The sequence below is a fragment of the Pelophylax lessonae genome, assembly GCF_965119305.1.
Source record: "Pelophylax lessonae genome assembly, chromosome: 4".
NCBI classification, from domain to species: domain Eukaryota; kingdom Metazoa; phylum Chordata; class Amphibia; order Anura; family Ranidae; genus Pelophylax; species Pelophylax lessonae.
Genome location: NC_138771.1, coordinates 591,878,490 through 591,899,314, shown reverse-complemented (window position 1 = coordinate 591,899,314; position 20,825 = coordinate 591,878,490). Strand labels below are relative to the sequence as shown.

At 45.6% G+C, this 20,825-nt stretch overlaps 1 protein-coding gene across 1 annotated transcript in view; it reads right to left on the bottom strand.

The window, feature by feature from the left end:
• Window positions 1-20,825, bottom strand: part of LOC309553561 (uncharacterized protein) — a 309,714-nt gene that overhangs the window by 103,151 nt on the left and 185,738 nt on the right. Inside the window, exon 5 of the mRNA XM_082254829.1 lies at window positions 653-784. Coding sequence (XP_082110955.1) covers window positions 653-784 — 132 coding nt within the window. The remainder of the gene's footprint in view (window positions 1-652; window positions 785-20,825) is intronic.

The window sequence follows — 20,825 nt, the reverse complement described above, 5'->3', positions numbered from 1 at the left end:
TTGTGCACTGCATGCAATTGCGGCACAATAGCTCAGACTGTCAAATGCCCTCTGTCAATGAGTGCCTGTCAAATCCTCCCTGGAAAGCAATCCAAATGTGTATCGCTCTTAATAGGGCACCACAAGTCTGAAAGAGCCCTTACGGACGAGATATATAATGGCATCACGTACTCACCTGCATCCCATACATTACAGGAGCAACAATGCACTGAGTTGACAAAGTCACTCTGCTTTTTCCGCCTGTCAGTATGTCTCTGGCAGCACATGTGTATAAGGCAGCGTTTGATTGCCTCCTAGTGCTGCCCCTCCCTCTACTAGTCAGAGTTCTGCTGTACAAATTGGTTGGTACCAAGGCAGATGTAGTTGCTTGTGCTAGCGCCAAAAATCTGCCCCACCTTGTACAAGTGCCACTGTACTAAGGCTTTTCTGTAAAAATATAACTGCTGTAGATGAAAGGTGTACCAATAAGAACATTTCTTGATGCTAGTTATAGATTGTCCTAAGCTTTGACATTATCCTTTTTTGCCTTACAGCTTGGGCAAATATATTGAGTGCCATTACAAGTATTAACCAGATATCGCAGTGGTCCTCTGCACATATATACACAGTAGGAATACTATGAACTTTATGACCTTGTGAGGGTATATCTTACCTGTTCTGGGAATACTGGGTCTTGTGCCTGCAAACCATACAGGAGGGCAGAGTCACAGCTGGGCATATATGTAGTACAGTAGTCACTGGCAGCTCTGGGGTCAGCAACTATCATCAGCTGCTGGATGTCACCCTACAAAGATGAAGAAGAGAAGGGTTGGTCTAGGATTATAGACATTGAGGTCAACTTAAAGGTTGATGTTTTATAACTTTTTTTTTATTGTTTACATACTGTACTTCATTTCTTGTAATATAAGTTAATAATTACTGTATTATCATGTTATGGAAATGTATGTAATAGCTACAAAACACAAGTTTTCATTTCATTGAGACAAAAAAAAAGAATGAAAAAAAAAGGGAAAAAGAGTGTACAAAGGAGAAGAGAAGAGAAGAAAGGAGAGGAGAATGTAAAAGGAAGGGGAAAAGAGAGCTACAAAACACAACTTTCTTTTCATCAAGACTAAAAAAAAAAGAATAAAGAAAAAGGATAAAGAGAGAAGAGAAGAGAAGAGAAGAGAGGAGAGGAGAATGTACAAGGGAGGGGAAAAGAGAGCTACAAAAAAACAAGTTTTTATTTCATCAAGACTAAAACAAAGGAAAGAAACAAAAGGGAAAAAGAGTGTGGAGAAGAGAAGAGAAGAAAGAAGAGGAGTGCGTACAAGGGAGGGGAAAAGAGAGCTATAAAACACAACTTTTTATTTTATCAAGACTAAAAAAAAAGAAAGAAAGAAAAGGGAAAAAGAGAGAAGAGATTGTACAGGGGAAGGGATAGTAGAGGTGGAGCAGAGAGGAGAGAAAAGAAGAGATTGAACTGGGAAGAGATAATAGGCGTGAAGATGTGTGAAGAGTTAAGGAGAAAAGAATGAGCTGGGGACAGGAGAAATGACGGTGAATGAGGGAATAAGACAATGTACAGAGGAGAGGAGAGCAGAGGAGAAGTGGACAGGGGAAGAGAGCAGAGTATAGGAGTGGTGAGGGATTGAAGGGGGAGAAAAGTATATGGGGAAGGAGAGAACAAGATAGTGTACAGGGGAGGAGAGGAGAGAATAAAGTGTACTGCGGAGGGTAAAGGAAGGGAGGAAAGGGAAGGACAGAGGAAAAGAGTGTGCAGGAATAGGGACAGGTGGTGAGGGGAGGAGAGGAAAGAAGAGATTGGATGGGGAGGAGATATTGTGTATTGGGAGTGTAGGTGTGGAGAAGGGATAAAGGGAGAGGACAGTATACAGGAAAGGAGAGGACAAGATAGTGTACAGCAAAGGGGAGGAGAGGGGAGGAAGAGAGAGGAGAGTATACAGGGAAGGAGAGGACAAGATAGAGTACAGTGGAAGGGAGGGGAGGAGAGGAGAAAGTGTACAGAGGAGAGTAGAAGAAGCCGGTAGAGGGAAGGGGAGAAGAAAAGAGTGTGCAGGGATAAGGACAGGTGGAGAGGGGAAGAAAGGAAAAGGTAGTGTATAGAGGAGAGTGGAGGAGCGCAGGAAAGGAGAAGAGCGCACAGAGAAAGGGAAAGGGGAGGAGAGGACAGAAGAGGGTAGAGGAGAGGTAGAGGAAAGAGGCGAGTGTACAGGGAAGGGGAGAGGTGAAGAGGGGAGGAGAGGACAATATCGTTTATAGAGGAGAAGAGATGAAATGTGGAGAGAACAGGAGAGGAGTGGAGAGTGGAAGAAAGTGTACAAAGGAGGGGAGAGGAGAGAAGAGGGTGGAGGGTGAAGTGACAGTAGGTGTAGAGAGGTAAGGAGAGGAGTGGAGAGTGGAAGAAAGTGTACAAAGGAGGGGAGAGGAGAGAAGGGGGTGGAGGGTGAAGTGACAGTAGGTGTAGAGAGGTAAGGAGAGGAGAGGAGAGTGGAAGAAAGTGTACAAAGGAGGGGAGAGGAGAGAAGGGGGTGGAGGGTGAAGTGACAGTAGGTGTAGAGAGGTAAGGAGAGGAGAGGAGAGTGGAAGAAAGTGTACAAAGGAGGGGAGAGGAGAGAAGAGGGTGGAGGGTGAAGTGACAGTAGGTGTAGAGAGGTAAGGAGAGGAAAAGGGAAGGTACAGGGGTGGGGGGAGGTGGAGAGGAGAGAAGAGGAGAGGAGAGAAGAATAGACTGTACAGGGAGGGGAGAGATTGATAGAGGAGAAAATGAGAGAAGGAAGTGGCCAGAGGAGGGAAGGGATCCAAGGATAGAAGTCATAGTACCTCTCTCCATTGCATTAGATATACTAGAGGAGAGCAGAGGACATGACATTTCAGGTAAATTATCTGTGATGTTGACTATACAAATTCTGCCTCTGATTGTCCAACTTCATATAAAAGTGAATTGCAGGAGGAGTTATTTTAGGATTCCCCCTACCACCATTATAACACATATATAGAGATATAAGCTTGGAAGACTGGGACAGATGAACTGACATGCTTTGACATGTGTTACATATAAAAATTTGCAGCTCACATATAATATGGACACCTTCATGACTTTTGGCATTATGAGGAGTGGCTGAACTCCAGTTCCCTAATTGCCTCCTCCATGTACATAAACAACCCTGTATGAGACACAGAAGGTGCAGTGTATATATCTTGGTTAATGAGAAGCAGCAGGGTTTATGGGCTAATTTCACAGGCGTTCATCATGTCGTGTCTCTCCGCAGCATATCCTATCATCTGCTCCGGGTCTCAATCTGCTTTATGTGCTGTTCCCATGCAACACAGCTGCAGCTGACAAACACTTCTGATTTGCCGTGGGCATTAAATGAAATAAAATAAAATAAAGGGGGGGGGGGTCTGGAAAATCAGAAATGAATCCAAAGCTGGAATTGAGCCACAGGAACAACCAAGACATAGTCATTAACCCTACAGTAAGAGTGGCCAGTTTGTTCCATTGTAGTTCTCTCAGCCAAATGTAGGAGAGCCCTGAAATGGTTGATGTTTGATGACTGTATACAGACTGGAGGAAGGACGAATGTCCATATTACTCATAGCAGTCATTCCCACAGGTCCTACAATTTTTTTCCTTTAGTTTTTCTTTGTAAAAAAGCCTGTCCCCTGTCAGCATGCTGCAGGGTCTTTGCTCTGTCTGTGGAAGCAGTGGTTTCTCTGCAGAGGTTCAGTACACCAACTGACAGTTAGAGCTGTCCAATCAGCATGTGCATTGCTGATTGCAGATCTATAGGTATGAATCAGTAGGGTGACATCATCAGAGAAGCCACTGCTTCTACACAGTGAAGCACCATTCCACTGCTTCCTTCTCTGTAGCTGCCAGCAGTGGAGAGGCTTTTTTTACTCAGGCTGTGGCTACTTTCCAAAGAAAGAAATTATAAGGCTTTGGGCATTTGTTGTTTTGCTGTACCTAGACTATATTTATCTTATTTAAACTGACAGTTCCATTGGACCTTAACTTGGATTTTTTGGTCAGGAGATCTCACTGATGAAGCGTCCAAGACATAAAAGAAGCCATAGGGTGACTCAACCCACCAGGCACCACCTATACAAAAAATTATACCTTTGGGTGGATTGGTCCATTAATAATAAGCATTGGTGGTGAGGTCCTGTTTAAAAGAATGAACTGCAAAAGAATACATGAACAATGATACATGATATTGGGACGCTTGGCTTCACACACACATGAATTTTAAAGGAATCCCAGTCATTGTCCGTAGGGTTCAATATTGAGTTGACCCACCTTTTGCAGCTATAACAGCTTCATCTCTTCTGGGAAGGCTGTGCACAAGGTTTAGGAGTGTCTATGGGAATGTTTGACCATTCTTCCAGAAGCGAATTTGTGAGGTCAGGCACTGATGTTGGAGAGAAGGCTTGGCTCACAGTCTCCACTCTAATTCATCTCAAAGATGTTTTATTGGGTTGAGGTCAGGACTTTGTGCAGGCCAATAAAGTTTCTCCACCCCAAACTCACTCATTCATGTCTTTATGGACTTTGCCTTGTGCACTGATCCAAAACATTTAGTGGAAGCAGGATTATGGTGTGGGGTTGATTTTCAGGGATTGGGCTTGGCCCTCTAGCTTCAGTGAAGGGAACTCTTAATGCGTCAGTACAGAGAGACATTTTGGACAATTTCATACTCCCAACTTTTTGGGAACAGCTTGGTGATGGCCCCTCCCTGTTCCAACATGACTGCGCACTAGTGCACAAAGCAAGGTCCATAAAGACATGGATGAGCAAGTTTGGGGTGGAGGAACTTGACAGGCCTACACAGAGTCCTAACCTCAACCTGATAGGACGAGTTAGAGTGTAGACTGCGGGCCAGGCCTTCTCATCCAACATCAGTTACTGACCTCACAAATGCGCTTCTGTAAGAATGGTCAAACATTCCCATAGTCACACTCCTAAACCTTGTGGACAGCCTTCCCAGAAGAGTTTAAGCTGTTATACTTACAAAGGGTTGGCCAACTCAATATTGAACCCTACACAATAAAACTGGGATGCCATTAAAGTTCATGTGCATGTAAAGGCAGGCGTCCCAATACTTTTGACAATAAAGTGTGTATATATATATATATATATATATATATATATATATATATATATATATATATACACACACGGTATCTCACTAGGGTAAGTACACCCCTCACATTTTTGTAAATAATTTATTAGATATTTTCATGTGACAACCATAATGAAAAATGACACTTTGCTACAATATAAAGTAGTGAGTGTACAGCTTGTATAACAGTGTAAATTTTCTGTCCCCTCATAATAACTCAACACACAGCCATTAATGTCTAAACCGCTGGCAACAAAAGTGAGTATACCTCTAAGTGAAAATTAACAAATTGGGCCCAATTAGCCATTTTCCCTCGCCGGTGTCATGTGACTCGTTAGTGTTACAAGGTCTCAGGTGTGAATGGGGAGCAGGTGTGTTAAATTTGTTGTTATCGCTCTCACTCTCTCATACTTGTCACTGGAAGTTCAACATGGCACCTCATGGCAAAGAACTCTCTGAGGATCTGAAAAAAAGAACTCTTGCCCTACATAAAGTTGGCTTAGGCTATAAGAAGATTACCAAGACCCTGAAACTGAGCTGTAGTACGGTGGCCAAGACCATACGGCGGTTTAACGGGACAGGTTCCACTCGGAACAGACCTTGCCATGGTTGACCGAAGAGGTTGAGTGCACATGCTCAGCATCATATCCAGAGGTTGTCTTTGGGAAATAGACGTATGAGTGCTGCCAGCATTGCTGCAGAGGTTGAAGGGGTGGAGGGTCAGCCTATCAGTGTTCAGACCATACGCCGCACACTGCATCAAATTGGTCTGCATGGCCGTCATCCCAGAAGCAAGCCTCTTCTAAAGATGATGCATAACAAAGCCCACAAACAATTTGCTGAAGACAAGCAGACTAAGGAGATGGATTACTGGAACCATTTCCTGTCGTCTGATGAGACCAAGATAAACGTATTTGGTTCAGTTGGAATCAAGCGTGTGTGGCGGCATCCAGGTGAGGAATACAAAGACAAGTGTGTCTTAGTTACAGTCAAGCATGGTGGTTGGAGTGTCATGGGCTAGGGCTCCAAGAGTGCTGCCAGCACTGGGGAGCTACAGTTCACTGAAGTAACCACGAATGGCAACATGTACTGTGACATACTGAAGCAGAGCATGATCCCCTCCATTCTGAGACTGGGCGGGAGGGCAGTATTCCAACATAATAACGACCCAAAACACACCTCCAAGGTGACCACTGCCTTGCTAAAGAAGCTGAGGGTAAAGGTGATGGACTGGCCAAGCATGTCTCCAGACCTAAACCCTATTGAGCATCTGTGGGGCATCCTCAAACGGAAGGTGAAGGAGCGCAAGGCCTCTAATATCCACCAGCTCCGTGATGTCCTCATTGAGGAGTGGAAGAGGACTCCAGTGGCAACTTGTGAAGCTCTGGTGAACTCCATGCCCAAGAGAGTTAAGGTAGTGCTGGAAAATAATGGTGGCCACACAAAATATTGACACTTTGGGCCCAATTTGGACATTTTCACTTAGGGGTGTACTCACTTTTGTTGCCAGAGGTTTAGACACTAATGGATGTGCGTTGAGTTATTTTGAGGGGACAGCAAATTTACACTGTTATACAAGCTGTACACTCACTACTTTACATTGTAGCAAAGTGTCATTTCTTCAGTGTTGTCACATGAAAAGAAATAAAAAAAAAAAATATTTACAAAAATGCGAGGGGTGTACTCACTTTTGTGAGATACTGATATATATATATATATATATATATATACAGTGGGTACGGAAAGTATTCAGACCCCCTTAAATTTTTCACTCTTTGTTATATTGCAGCCATTTGCTAAAATCATTTAAGTTCATTCTTCTTCCTCATGAATGTACACATAGCACCCCATACTGACAGAAAAACACAGAATTGTTGACATTGTTGCAGATTTATTAAAAAAGAAAAACTGAAATATCACAGCTGCTTCAAGATGATAGAAAAGCAACAGTAACTCAAATAACCCCTCATTACAACTAAGGTATACAGAATACCATCTCTGAATGCACAACGCATGGAACCTTGAAGCAGATCGGCTCCAGCAGCAGAAGGCTACACCGGATGCCACCCCTGTAAGCTAAGAACAGAAAACAGAGGCTACACACAGGCTCACCAATAGAAGATTGGAAAAATGTTGCCTGGTCTGATGAGTCTTGATTTTAACGGCAAGATTCAGATGGTAGTGTCAGAATTTGGCGTAAACAACACGGAAGCATGGATCCATCCTGCCTTGTATCACCAGTTTAGGCTGGTGGTGTAATGGTGTGGGAGATATTTTCTTGGCATGCTTTGGGCCCCTTAGTACCAAACTGAGCATCATTTAAATGCCATGGCCTACCTGAGTATTGTTGCTGACCATGTCCATCCCTTTATGACTACAGTGTACCCATCTTTTGATGGCTCCTTCCAGTAGGATAATGTACAATGTCACAAAGCTCAAATCATCTCAAACCAGTTTCTTGAACATGAAAATGAGTTCACTGTACTCCAATGGCCTCCACAGTCACCAGATCCCAATCAAATAGAGCACCTTTGGGATGTGGTGGAACGGGATATTATCATCATGGATGCGCAGCCGACAAATCTCCAGCAACTGCTTGATGCCAACATGTCACTATGAACCAAAATCTCTAAAGAAATGTTTCCAACACATTGTTGAATCTATGCCACGAAGAATTAGGCAGTTCTGAAGTCAAAAGGGGGTCCAACCCGGTATTAGCAAGGTGTACCTAATATAATGGCTGGTGAGTGTATATATACAGTGGGTACGGAAAGTATTCAGACCCCCTTAAATTTTTCACTCTTTGTTATATTGCAGCCATTTGCTAAAATCATTTAGGTTCATTCTTCTTCCTCATGAATGCACACATAGCACCCCATACTGACAGAAAAACACAGAATTGTTGACATTGTTGCAGATTTATTAAAAAAGAAAAACTGAAATATCACATGGTCCTAAGTATTCAGACCCTTTGCTCAGTATGTAGTAGAAGCCCCCTTTTGATCTAATACAGCCAGGAGTCTTTTTGGGAAAGATGCAACAAGTCTTTCACACCTGGATTTGGGGATCCTCTGCCATTCCTCCTTGCAGATCCTCTCCAGTTCTGTCAGGTTGGATGGTAAACGTTGGTGGACAGCCATTTTTAGGTCTCTCCAGAGATGCTGAATTGGGTTTAAGTCAGGGCTCTGGCTGGGCCATTCAAGAACAGTCACGGAGTTGTTGTGAAGCCACTCCTTCGTTATTTTAGCTGTGTGCTTAGGGTCATTGTCTTGTTGGAAGGTAAACCTTCGGCCCAGTCTGAGGTCCAGAGCACTCTGGAGAAGGTTTTTGTCCAGGATATCCCTGTACTTGGCCGCATTCATCTTTCCCTCGATTGCAACCAGTCGTCCTGTCCCTGCAGCTGAAAAACACCCCCACAGCATGATGCTGCCACCACCATGCTTCACTGTTGGGACTGTATTGGACAGGTGATGAGCAGTGCCTGGTTTTCTCCACACATACCGCTTAGAATTAAGGCCAAAAAGTTCTATTTTGGTCTCATCAGACCAGAGAATCTTATTTCTCACCATCTTGGAGTCCTTCAGGTGTTTTTTAGCAAACTCCATGCGGGCTTTCATGTGTCTTACACTGAGGAGAGGCTTCCGTCGTGCCACTCTGCCATAAAGCCCTGACTGGTGGAGGGCTGCAGTGATGGTTGACTTTCTACAACTTTCTCCCATCTCCTGACTGCATCTCTGGAGCTCAGCCACTGTGATCTTTGGGTTCTTCTTTACCTCTCTCACCAAGGCTCTTCTCCCCCGATAGCTCAGTTTGGCCGGACGGCCAGCTCTAGGAAGGGTTCTGGTCGTCCCAAACGTCTTCCATTTGAGGATTATGGAGGCCACTGTGCTCTTAGGAACCTTAAGTGCAGCAGAAATCTTTTTGTAACCTTGGCCAGATCTGTGCCTTGCCACAATTCTGTCTCTGAGCTCTTCAGGCAGTTCCTTTGACCTCATGATTCTCATTTGCTCTGACATGCATTGTGATCTGGAAGGTCTTATATAAACAGGTGTGTGGCTTTCCTAATCAAGTCCAATCAGTATAATCAAACACAGCTGGACTCAAATGAAGGTGTAGAACCATCTCAAGGATGATCAGAAGAAATGGAAAGCACCTGAGTTAAATATATGAGTGTCACAGCAAAGGGTCTGAATACTTAGGACCATGTGATATTTCAGTTTTTCTTTTTTAATAAATCTGCAACAATGTCAACAATTCTGTGTTTTTCTGTCAGTATGGGGTGCTATGTGTACATTCATGAGGAAGAAGAATTAACTTAAATTATTTTAGCAAATGGCTGCAATATAACAAAGAGTGAAACATTTAAGGGGGTCTGAATACTTTCCGTACCCACTGTATATATATATATATATATATATATATATATATATATATTATATCTCATAAAATTAGAATATCACGAAAAACTTAACTTATTTCAGTAATTCAATTAAAAAAGAGAAACTCAGTGATATATTCCAAGCATTTCTTTCTTTTAATTTTAATTATTATGGTTTACAGCTAGTGAAAACCCAAAATATAGTATCCCAGAAAATTAGAATATTACATAAGACCAACAAAAAAAAAAAAAAAAAGGCTTTTTAATACAGAAATGTTGGCTTACTGAAAAGTATGTCCACATGTACAGTATAGTATGCCAAGTATGTCAAGAGGAAGATGAGAGACACCAGACCCAGCAATGCAGACAAGCTGAAAGCCACTATCAAAGCAACCTGGGCTTCCATAACATCTCAGCAGTGGCACAGGCGGATCGCCTCCATGCTACGGCACTGAGAGGTGGCACTGCTGGGCACTGAGAAGGCACTGAGAGGTGGCACTGAGAGGTGGCACTGCTTGGCACAGAGAGGCGGCACTGACGGGCGGCACTGATGGGCACTGATAGGCGGCACTGACGGGCACTGGCGGATGGCACTGATGGACACTGACGGGTGGCACTGATGAGCACTGATGGGCGGCACTGATGGGCAGCACCATCAGTGCCCACACTCAGTGCCCATAGTGCTGCCAGTCAGTGCTCATCAGTGCCTAGATGAGCAGGCACTGATGGGCACTGACTGGCAGCACTATGGGCACTGATTGTGGGCACTGATGGGGGGCACTGATGGCGGGCACTGTGGGCACTGATGGTGGGCACTGTGTATGTTTTTTACCTCTAGTAATCAGGGCACTGGTGATTGGTGCCCTGATTACATTCTTCTGTGTCCCCGGCGCTGGGCAGCTCTCCCTCCTTCCTCACACTGCAGTCTCCGTGTGAGGAAGGAGCGCTGGCGATGAGAGATGATCTCATATGTTTACATATGAGATCATCTCTCATTGGACGGTCCGATCACGTGGTAAATGGCCGCTGTGATTGGCCATTTACCACGATCTGTGATTGGCTGTGTCCAAGAAACACGGGCCAACACAGATTATCCCCAATGCGCGCTCACGGGAGCGCGCGGGGAACCTGTGTCTGGGAGGCCATTTAAAGACGGCCTCCCGAAAATGTGGGTCCGCGCTGCAGCCGTCTTTCGGCTATAGCGCGGACCGGAAGTAGTTAAAAAATCCTTCTTTTTTTTAAAAAAAATAATCTTGGGTTTTCACTTGCTTTAAGTGTCATAATCATCAAAATTAACCACTTAACCCCCGGAAGATTTTACCCCCTTCCTGACCAGGGCCTATTTTGCGATTCGGCACTGCGTGACTTTAACAGACAATTGTGCGGTCGTGCGACGCTGTACCTAAACGAATTTGACGTCCTTTTTTTCCCACAAACAGAGCTTTCTTTTGGTGATATTTGATCACCTGTTGCGATTTTTTGATCATGCGCTATAAACAAAAAAAGAGCGTCAATTTTGCAAAAATAACAATATTTTTGACATTTTTTTATATGAAATTCCCCCCCAAAAAAATGTAAAAATCAAACTTTTTTAACATTTTAGGCCAATTTGTTTTCTGCTACCTATGTTTGGTAAAAAAAAAAAAATCGCAAAAAGCGTATTTTGATTGGTTTGTGCAAAAGTTATTGCGTTTACCCACTAAGGGAAAGATTTTTGTTGTTTTTTTTTTAACGAGTAATGGTGGCGATCTGCGTTTTTTTTTTTTTTGCGGGACTGCAACATTGCAGCGGACAGATCGGACCCTTGACTGATATTTTTGACACTTTTGGGGTTACCAGTGACATTACTACAGTAATCAGTGCTATACATATGCACTGTTACTGTAAAAATGACACTGGCAGTGAGGTGTGTCCCTAGGGGCGTGCTTCTATCTGTGATTGGCTGTGGCTTGAGGTGTAAGAACAGAGATCAACGATCCTACATAGCAGAACCGTGTGATCTCCATTCTTACACAGGGAAGAATGACAGGCGGCTTTGTTTACATTAGCCGCCTGCCTTTCTCCCGCTGTAACGGACAATCGCAAGTGCCCGGCGGACATCGGGTCCACCGGGCACACGCGCGGGGGGGGGGTCAGTGAGCGAGCGGGAGCTCGCCTCTGGCGGGGCTCGCTCCCTAGAGCCTCACAGGCTAGCGACGTAGTCCTACGTCGCTTTGCCTGTGAGGGGCTGACCGCCGCAGTAAATAGTCGTGCGGCGGTCGGCAAGTGGTTAAAAGAAAGGAATGCTTGAAATACATCACTCCTATGTGTAACACATCTACACTATATAAAATATATGAGTTTCACTTTTTGAATTGAATTACTGAAATAAATGATTTTTTTTGATGATAATCTAATTTTATGAGATGCAGCTGTATATAAATATATATATATATATTACAGGTAATTATATAGCACCGACAATTTACTCTTTACTTCACATAAACAGCACATAATAGTGGCAAATAACCTATAAGCAAGTCTCTGGAGTGTGGGAGGAGACCCATGCAGAAATAGGTAAAGCCTGCAAACTCCATGCAGATGGTGTTGTGGTCGGAATTTGAAATAACAGCCAATAAAGTATAACTAATGAACAATAGCTAGTGCTGCAGGAAATGCTAACCACTAAGCCGCTGTGCTTCATTTACAAAATAATAAAAAACAAAACCAATTGACATTTCCTTACAACAAATCCTATGTGTGTATAGCCAGCTGCAGGACTAAAAATGTGAACTATGCATCCAAATGAGGCAGGATTTACTCTTTCAGCCCCTTATAAATGATCTTTGTTGAGCATGTGATTGAGAAGAAAGTACAAACACAACACAAACATGTAAAAATCTGTTCGCAGTTGGAAAAACAGATTACTGCAAACTCCCGAGAAATTTCCCCAGTGGGCAGCACTGAAAAATATGAAAAATGATATTGTTGGGAGAACAGCTAGGATATTTGCTATGTGTGATTTAGGGCCTGCGAGCGATTAATACTCTGACCCTGAGCATGCTGCAAAAAATACAAAATCAGCCAAAAACTGTGATTTGGTCTTTATCCTATATTTCATTGGCTCCAATCATTTCATACTGGGGAAAAAAATGATTATCGCTGAACCTAAATGAAAAAAGAAACAGAAACACGAGTGATACTAAAATAAATAGAGGCGTTTTATTGCATATGAATGTCTGACTTGAAGGGTTAGTTTATTCATCAAAACAAATGTACTGTGCAGTCAAAAGGCCTCAAGAGTTAAGGGGCCCCGGTGGTTTAAGTGTTCTTTCACATGAGCTTTCGTCTCTAAAGAGCAATTCACTTTCAGAGCATTTGACAGGCGGTGAGGAGGTGTTGTATCGCCCCCTGACAGTCTGCTTTAACCCCTTGATTCCCTCACAAGCAGGGCCAGATTAACGTAGGGGCTATTGGAGCTGCTGCTCCAGGCCCCTACCTTTATATAGGCCCCGGGTTGGCCATATTCACTGTTACCGCTCTTCTGTCACTTGTAAACACAGAAGTCTGGCTTCTATGCTCGCTTCCCCAGGCAGCTCCCTCAGAACCTCCCCACACAGCACGAAGGCCGGACAAGGAGGGACAGTTGCCGATGCATGGATGTGTTTATGGGCTTCAGAGACAGCATCCCATGTTGAATTAGGCATGCATGGCTGCACCCTTCCTCCTCTGGGTGCATGCCAAGGCACGGCCCTTAAGGCCCTTCAAAATCCTCAGCACCAAGCCCATGATGCTCTTAATCCGGCCCTGCTCACAAGCGTGCCACAATGTGTGCATTGCACGCAGTCATGAAACGATTGAGTGGCCTCATTCACTTGAAAGGGTCGCGTTTGGCGGGTGCTACACCCACCAAAAGTGACAGCGGGTATATTTCTTGCCACATCCCCAGCAACTTTGTATCGGTTTGTTGGTACCTCAGGCCAATAAGAAGTGGGACTTTTAAGGCAGGTATGGAATATACGAGAAAGTGCAAGCAAACATTGCTAATAATAAATAAATAATAATAATGATAATAATAATAATAATTGTTTAATTCTTAAAACATATGTACAGTGAAGTACAGTTGCGTGAAAGGGTTATAGACCCTTTGTGAAGTTGTGTAATAGAAGGAGGGTTAGTGACATGTGAGAAAATAGTGACTTTTAAGGGTATATCTCTGTCTTTCCCTGCTGTTAAGCTTGGGTTGCTCAGATCAGAGATGTCTCCTATATCCTACGCGTTTCGGCCCTTTAATGGGCCTTTTTCAAGGTTGATTGTCACTATTTCTGTTGGTAAAATGCAGATTTGTGTTAAATATTTTTAGGTATCATCACTTTTGTGAATTATATAATAGTGGTGAATTTTTTCAAAATAGTACATACATATTGTTTTCTTTAAATCCTTGTGTGTTGAAATGGCTCCCTCTTTAGCACAGCGAGAACCTATGCGGTTTCCTGAAAAAATATATATATATATATATATATGTGGGATTCAGCTACAAAGTTGATGGTGGTTCTACAAGTATGTTGTTGAACTTACATGAGCCGTGTCTCATATCTGGGGTAGATCATGTGAATCTCCCCTAGTGGTTAGTTTTGGTTCCGGTGTGTATGAAACCGGTTCTTTGCAAGGATGTCCTTGTGCCTTTAAATGGTGCAGTTCTATATGAGACAGGTACATGTATGGGGAAAATTATATATGTAATGCAATAATGCAGTATATACAGTATATAACGTTTTGGGTTTTAACTTCATTATCAATTATTGCAACAAATGGAGTCCCATGCGGTTTTCAGCCGGGTCACACTTAAAGAGAGGGAGAGAAGACTCCTTCAGTAATGTGCCTCCTTTTCAGGGTTGAGTATGTAGCAAGGGTAGTGTTTAAAAACTTACATTTTTCTGTGCGCCGCTCTTTGTCCTCTCCCATCCCCGTTCGATTGGGGAATGAGAGAAGCAGTGGTTCCCCGGCCTTTTATCAGACTCGCGCATGCGCTGTGAGCGCCGCACGTCTGAAGCCAGATCACATACAGCTGGTGTATGTCTCTGGTGCGCCTGCGTCCTATGGACGAGTGCGCTTCCAGTTTCCACCGCTGTTGCTCACTGGCGCGGCCGCCGACACGGAGAGGACACAGGTTACAGACTGGCAGAGTCTGAGGGGCCGATGTCGCTGGCTGTTACGTTGTGCCTGTAAGAAGCCCCTAGGAAGGAAAACAGTGGGAGATCCTCCCAGGGGCTTACCGTGCCGGGTGTGCTATAAGTATTTGGAGATTTTTCAAGCAAGGATTCAGTACATGGCATAAGTGCATTGTAATTTGAAACAAGAAATATATATATAAAAAAGGAGAAAAAACATTCCATATAATTAATTGCAGTTTTAATAGCAGTATAATAAGTAGTCAGGTTAAAGGGAAAGGAGGGGGGAATTTTCCGGTTATATCCCTATTGGAAAGGAATGAGGAAAGTCTGTTAGATCGGTCTTTTTGAAGCATAGGGAATCTAAAGGGGAATTCGCATTCTTGTCATGTCTTTTTATCTCCAACTCGTGTTTTTGATAAAAGATATGTATATATATATATGTATCTTTGGACGAGTTTTTTTGTGAATGGATTGGATTGTGTGATAGAGAATGATTATGAGTATGGGGTGTGTCAATGATTGCTTCATTGTATTCTATCCCTTCGTAGTGAGGTTTTTATGGGTGATGTTTTTTGAACAAGAGTTTTTGTGAATGGACTTTCTCAAAGTTTTGTCATTTTTTCATTTTTTGGTGAAGGTTTCTATTCTAATCAGTTTTCCCTGATGAGAAACCTTCTAAAAAGGGGGCATAGCTTTCTGCTTCATTTAGGCCTGGAAAGGTGGTTGCATTGAGACGTTTGATCCATCTCATCTCTAATTGAAGCAGGGTTTTGTTCCAGTCGCCCCCCCTCCTCGGGATGTGGATCCGTTCTAGGGCCATGAAGGATATTTTTGGCATCTTATGGGCGTGTTTATAGGCCACGTGTCGACCCAGTGGTAGGTGAAAGTTACACATTTCCATTGAATTTACGTGTTTGTTGATCCTCTTTCCGAATTCCTGTCTTGTTTTACCTATATAAAATGCATTACATTCGCATCTCATCATATACACCACGCCTTTAGTCCGACAATTGGTGAAGTGTTTGGGTTCAAATGTTTCTCCGTTCGGTAGAGTGGTTTTGGTGCATTTTCTTATGACTTTGCACTGGTCACATGACCCGCATGGGTATGTGCCTTTTGTCTTACATGGGTCTTTGCGTGTACCTTCTTTAAACTCGCTATGAACTAGTCCTTGTTTGACAGATCCTGCCTTTCTGTATGTGATTGGCGGGTGGTCCGTGAGGAAGTCTTTCACTGTTGGGTCCTCTTTCAAAATTGCCCAATGTTTTTCCAAAATTGCTTTGATTTTTTTATTTTCGTTGGTATATCTTAAAATGATTCGCGTTTTTTGGTCGAGTTGTTTGGGATCCTGGGATGGTTTTTTAAATAGTAACTCCTGTCTTTCCTTGGAGTTGGCCTTGTTGTAGGCTTTCCTTAGTGAGGTTTTGGTATAACCTCTTTCCATCAGTCTTGTGGTGAGTGCATCAGCTTCTTTTTTGTATTTTTCTTTTTTAGTGCAATTCCTTTTAATCCTTAAGTATTGGCTGTAAGGTATGGCTTTTTTTAGTGGGGGTGGGTGAAAGCTCGTGGCATGTAGAATTGAATTGCCTGCGGTTTCCTTCCTGTAGAGTGTGGTTTGTATGCGTCCATCGTGTTCCTTGTAAATCCATGTATCAAGGAATGGAACTTTCTTGTCACTGTAATTTAAGGTGAAATACATATTGTATGTGTTGTTGTTTAATGCATTTTTTAGATCCTTGATTTGGTTTTCTGGTCCTGTCTAGGGTTGAGCGGACACCTAGATGTCCGTGTTCGACGGGTTCGGCCGAACTTTAAAAAAAAGTCCGGGTCCGTGTCCCGGACTTTTACCGAACTTTTCCCGGACACCGAACCCCATTGAAGTCAATGGGGACCCGAACTTTAAGGCACTAAAATGGCTCTAAAACACCAAAGGAAAGGGCTAGAGTGCTGCAAATGGCAGCAAAACGTAATTAAGAGCATGGCAAGTGCTCTGCAAACAAATGTGGATAGGGAAATAACTTAAAACAACAAAAAAAAACAGAAAAATAAAACAATGTTCTTCTTCATCTCTGAAGGACGAGGCCCATATGGAGTAGGAGGGAGGTTGAGGTGGTGGTGGATGTGGCGGTGACATAGGCGTGCGCACAGGGTGTGCTGGGTGTGCCTGGGCACACCCTAATCACCTAGGGCACATAGCATTGCCAGTGAGGAGATGGGAAAGATCTCCCTGGGACCTGCTCTGCTCTATTTCTCCTTGCCTACAGGTACATGGCCCCGATACATTACTCTCCCTGCTGGCAAACACATGCATGTGTATTTCAACTTTGGGGTGCACACCTTAATGCAATAGGCTGCGCACACCTATGGGCGGTGTAGGTGGAAGCGGCGGTGGAGGAGGACCAGGGCCGGATTAACAGCATCATGGGCTTGGTGCTGAGGATTTTGAAGGGCCTTAGGGCCGTGCCTTGCCATGCACCCAGAGGAGGAAGGGTGCAGCCATGCATGCCTAATTCAACATGGGATGCTGTCTCTGAAGCCCATAAACACATCCATGCATCGCCAACTGTCCCTCCTTGTCCGGCCTTCACGCTGTGTGGGGAGGTTCTGAGGGTGCTGCCTGGGGAAGCGAGCATAGAAGCCAGACTTCTGTGTTTACAAGTGACAGAAGAGCGGTAACAGTGAATATGGCCAACCCGGGGCCTATATAAAAGGTAGGGGCCTGGAGCTGCAGCTCCAATAGACCCTACATTAATCTGGCCCTGAGGAGGAGGACGAGGTAGCCAACACTGCTTCTTTTCACAAATTTTAAATGAGGGTACACCCCAAAAGAGTGAGAAAGAGCAAAAATGGAACAATGGGTGGGTAAGGTCGGTATCCATTGCTATTCTGCATAAGGTACGGAAAAGTCCCGTGGGATCCATGCCTGGTTCATTTTAATGAACGTGAGCTTGTCCACATTGTCTCTGGACAGGCGGCTGCGCTTGTCTGTTATAACGCCCCCAGCCGTGCTAAATACCCGTTCAGATAATACACTGGCTGCAGGGCACGCCAGCACCTCCAAGGCGTAAAGGGCAAGCTCAGGCCATGTGCCCAATTTGGAGACCCAGAAGTTGAAGGGGGCAGACCCGTCATTCACTACATGTAGGCGTGTGCACACATACTGCTCCACCATGTTGGTAAAATGCTGCCTCCTGCTAAGACGTTCCATCTGAGCTGCTGGTGCTGCTGTTTGTTGTGGCGTGCTGACAAAGCTTTTCCACATTTCGGCCATGCTAACCCTGCCTTCTGAGGTGCTGGCGGTGCCCTGGTTGCGTTGGCGACCTCCTCCTCCTCCTCCTCTGCCTTGTGCTTCCACTGTGGCCCCGCTGTCAGATGGGAATGCCAGCAGCATGGCGTCTACCAGCGTGCGCTTGTACTCGCGCATCTTGCGATCGCGCTCCAGTGAGTGAATTAAGGACGGTACGTTGTCCTTGTAACGGGGATCCAGCAGCGTGGCCACCCAGTAATCAGCACAAGTTAGAATGTGGGCAACTCGGCGGTCGTTGTGGAGACACTGCAGCATGTAATCGCTCATGTGTGCCAGGCTGCCCAGAGGCAACGAAAGGCTGTCCTCTGTGGGAGGTGTATGGTCCGTGTCCTCTGTATCCCCCCAGCCACGCACCAGTGATGGCCATGAGCTGGCCTGGGTGCCACCCTGCTGTGAACATGGTTCCATCTCCTCCTCCAGCTCCTCCTCCTCCTCATCCTCCTCATCCTCCAGAACTGTGCCCCTGCTGGACAATTGCGTCCCTGGCGTTTGCGTGTGCAGGAACCCACCCTCGGAGCCCCTTGCGAATGACTGCCCTGAAAGCCTTGGAAATGTTACCTCTTCATCCTCCTCCTCCTCCTCATCCTGTGCCACATCCTCTTCCATCATCGCCCGAATTGTTTTTTCAAGGAGGCATAGAAGTGGGATAGTTAAGCTGAGAACGGCGTCATTGCCACTGGCCATGTTGGTGGAGTACTCAAAACAGCGCAACAAGGCACACAGGTCTCGCATGGAGGCCCAGTTATTGGTGGTGAAGTGGTGCTGTTCCGCAGAGCGACTCACGCGTGCGTGCTGCAGCTGAAACTCCACTATGGCCTGCTGCTGCTCGCACAGTCTTTCCAGCATGTGCAAGGTGGAGTTCCACCTTGTGGGCACGTCACATATGAGGCGGTGAGCGGGAAGGCCGAAGTTACGCTGCAGCGCTGCCAGGCGAGCAGCAGCAGGGTGAGAACGCCGAAAGTGCGCACAAACGGCCCGCACTTTCTGCAGCAGCTCTGACATATCGGGGTAGTTTTTAAGGAACCTCTGCACCACCAAATTCAGCACATGCGCCAGGCAAGGGATGTGCGTCAAACCGGCTAGGCCCAGAGCTGCTATGAGATTTCGCCCGTTATCGCACACCACCAGGCCGGGCTTGAGGCTCGCTGGCAGCAACCACTCATTTGTCTGCTGTTCCATGCTCCTCCACAACTCCTGCGCGGTGTGTGGTTTGTCCCCCAAACAGGCAAGTTGTAAAACTGCCTGCTGTCGTTTACCCCTGGCCGTGCTGAAGTTGGTGGTGAAGGTGTTACGCTGTCCGGATGAGGAGGCGGTAGAGGATGAGGAAGCGGAGTAGGAGGAGTTAGGAACAGGAGGCAAACTGAAGCGCCCTGCAATCCTCGGTGGTGGAAGGACATGCGCCAAATTGCTATCCGCCTCAGGCCCATCCGCCACTGCATTTACCCAGTGTGCCGTTAGGGAGATATAACGCCCCTGACCGTGCTTACTGGTCCACGTATCCGTAGTTAGGTGGACCTTGGCACAGATGGCGTTGCGCAGTGCACACCTGATTTTTTCCCCCACTTGGTTGTGCAGGGAAGGGATGGCTTGCCTGGAAAAGTAGTGGCGGCTGGGCACGACGTACTGTGGGACAGCCACCGACATAAGGTTTTTAAAACTGTGCGTCTCCACCAGACGGAATGACAGCATTTCAAAGGCCAATAATTTTGAAATGCTGGCATTCAGGGCCAGGGATCGCGGGTGGGTAGGGGGGTACTTCCTCTTCCTCTCAAGTGTTTGGGAGATGGAAAGCTGAACGCTTCCACGGGACATTGTGGAGATGGTTGTTGGTGACCCAGGTGGTGGTGTTGCTGACAGATCGTCTGTTTGCGGGGTGGCAGGTGCCGGTATCACTACAGATGTGGCTGGAGCGGCCGAGACTGCAGCAGAAGAGGAAGCAGGATGAGCCAGAGACGTTTCTTGGTTTTGAAGGTGTGTACTCCACTGCAGCTCGTGCTTTGCACTTAGATGCCTGATCATGCAGGTTGTGCTCAGGTTGAGAAGGTTCATGCCTCGCTTCAAGCTCTGATTGCACAGGGTGCAAACCACTCGTGTCCTGTCATCAGCACATTTTCTAAAGAACTTCCATGCTAGAGAACTCCTTTGAGCTGACTTTGGTGCGCTCGTTCCCTTGCTGCGTTGGGCAGTAGCGGGCGTAGTGTCTAGGGCACGGCCGCTCCGCTTCTGCACCCTGCTCCCTCTTCTGCTGTGCTGGTGGCTCTGTGCGACCACCGCCTCTTCCTCCAAACTACTCAGTTCACCTGCATGACGTTCATTCCATGTGGGGTCGAGGACCTCATCGTCCTCCACATCATCTTCCACCCAGTCTTCACCCCTGCCCTCCTTGTCGGTCTCCACAATGCTGAACGCCGCAGCAGTTGGCACCTGCGTTTCGTCATCATCGGAGACGTGCTGCGATGATCCTTGCATGTACTCATCTTGAGGAATAAGTGGTTGGGCATCGCTGCACTCAATCTCTTCCACTTCTGGGGCAGGGCTAGGTGGATGGCCCTGGGAAACCCTGCTGACAGAGTCCTCAAAAAGAATAAGAGACTGCTGTATGGCTTGGGGCTCAGACTGCTGGCCTGATTTGCAAGGGGGTGAGGTGAAAGACGGTTGGACATTGGCTGCAGGTGCCAACTCTGACCTTTCTGCAGTAGACTGGGTGGGAGACAATGTGAAGGAACTGGAGGCACTGTCAGCAGCAAACCAATCTACTATCGCCTCAACTTGTTCTGGCCTCATCACTTCTAGGGGCGTTTGATGCCCTACCAAATACTGATGCAGGTTCTGTCGCCTACTCACACTTGAGGAAGGTGTTT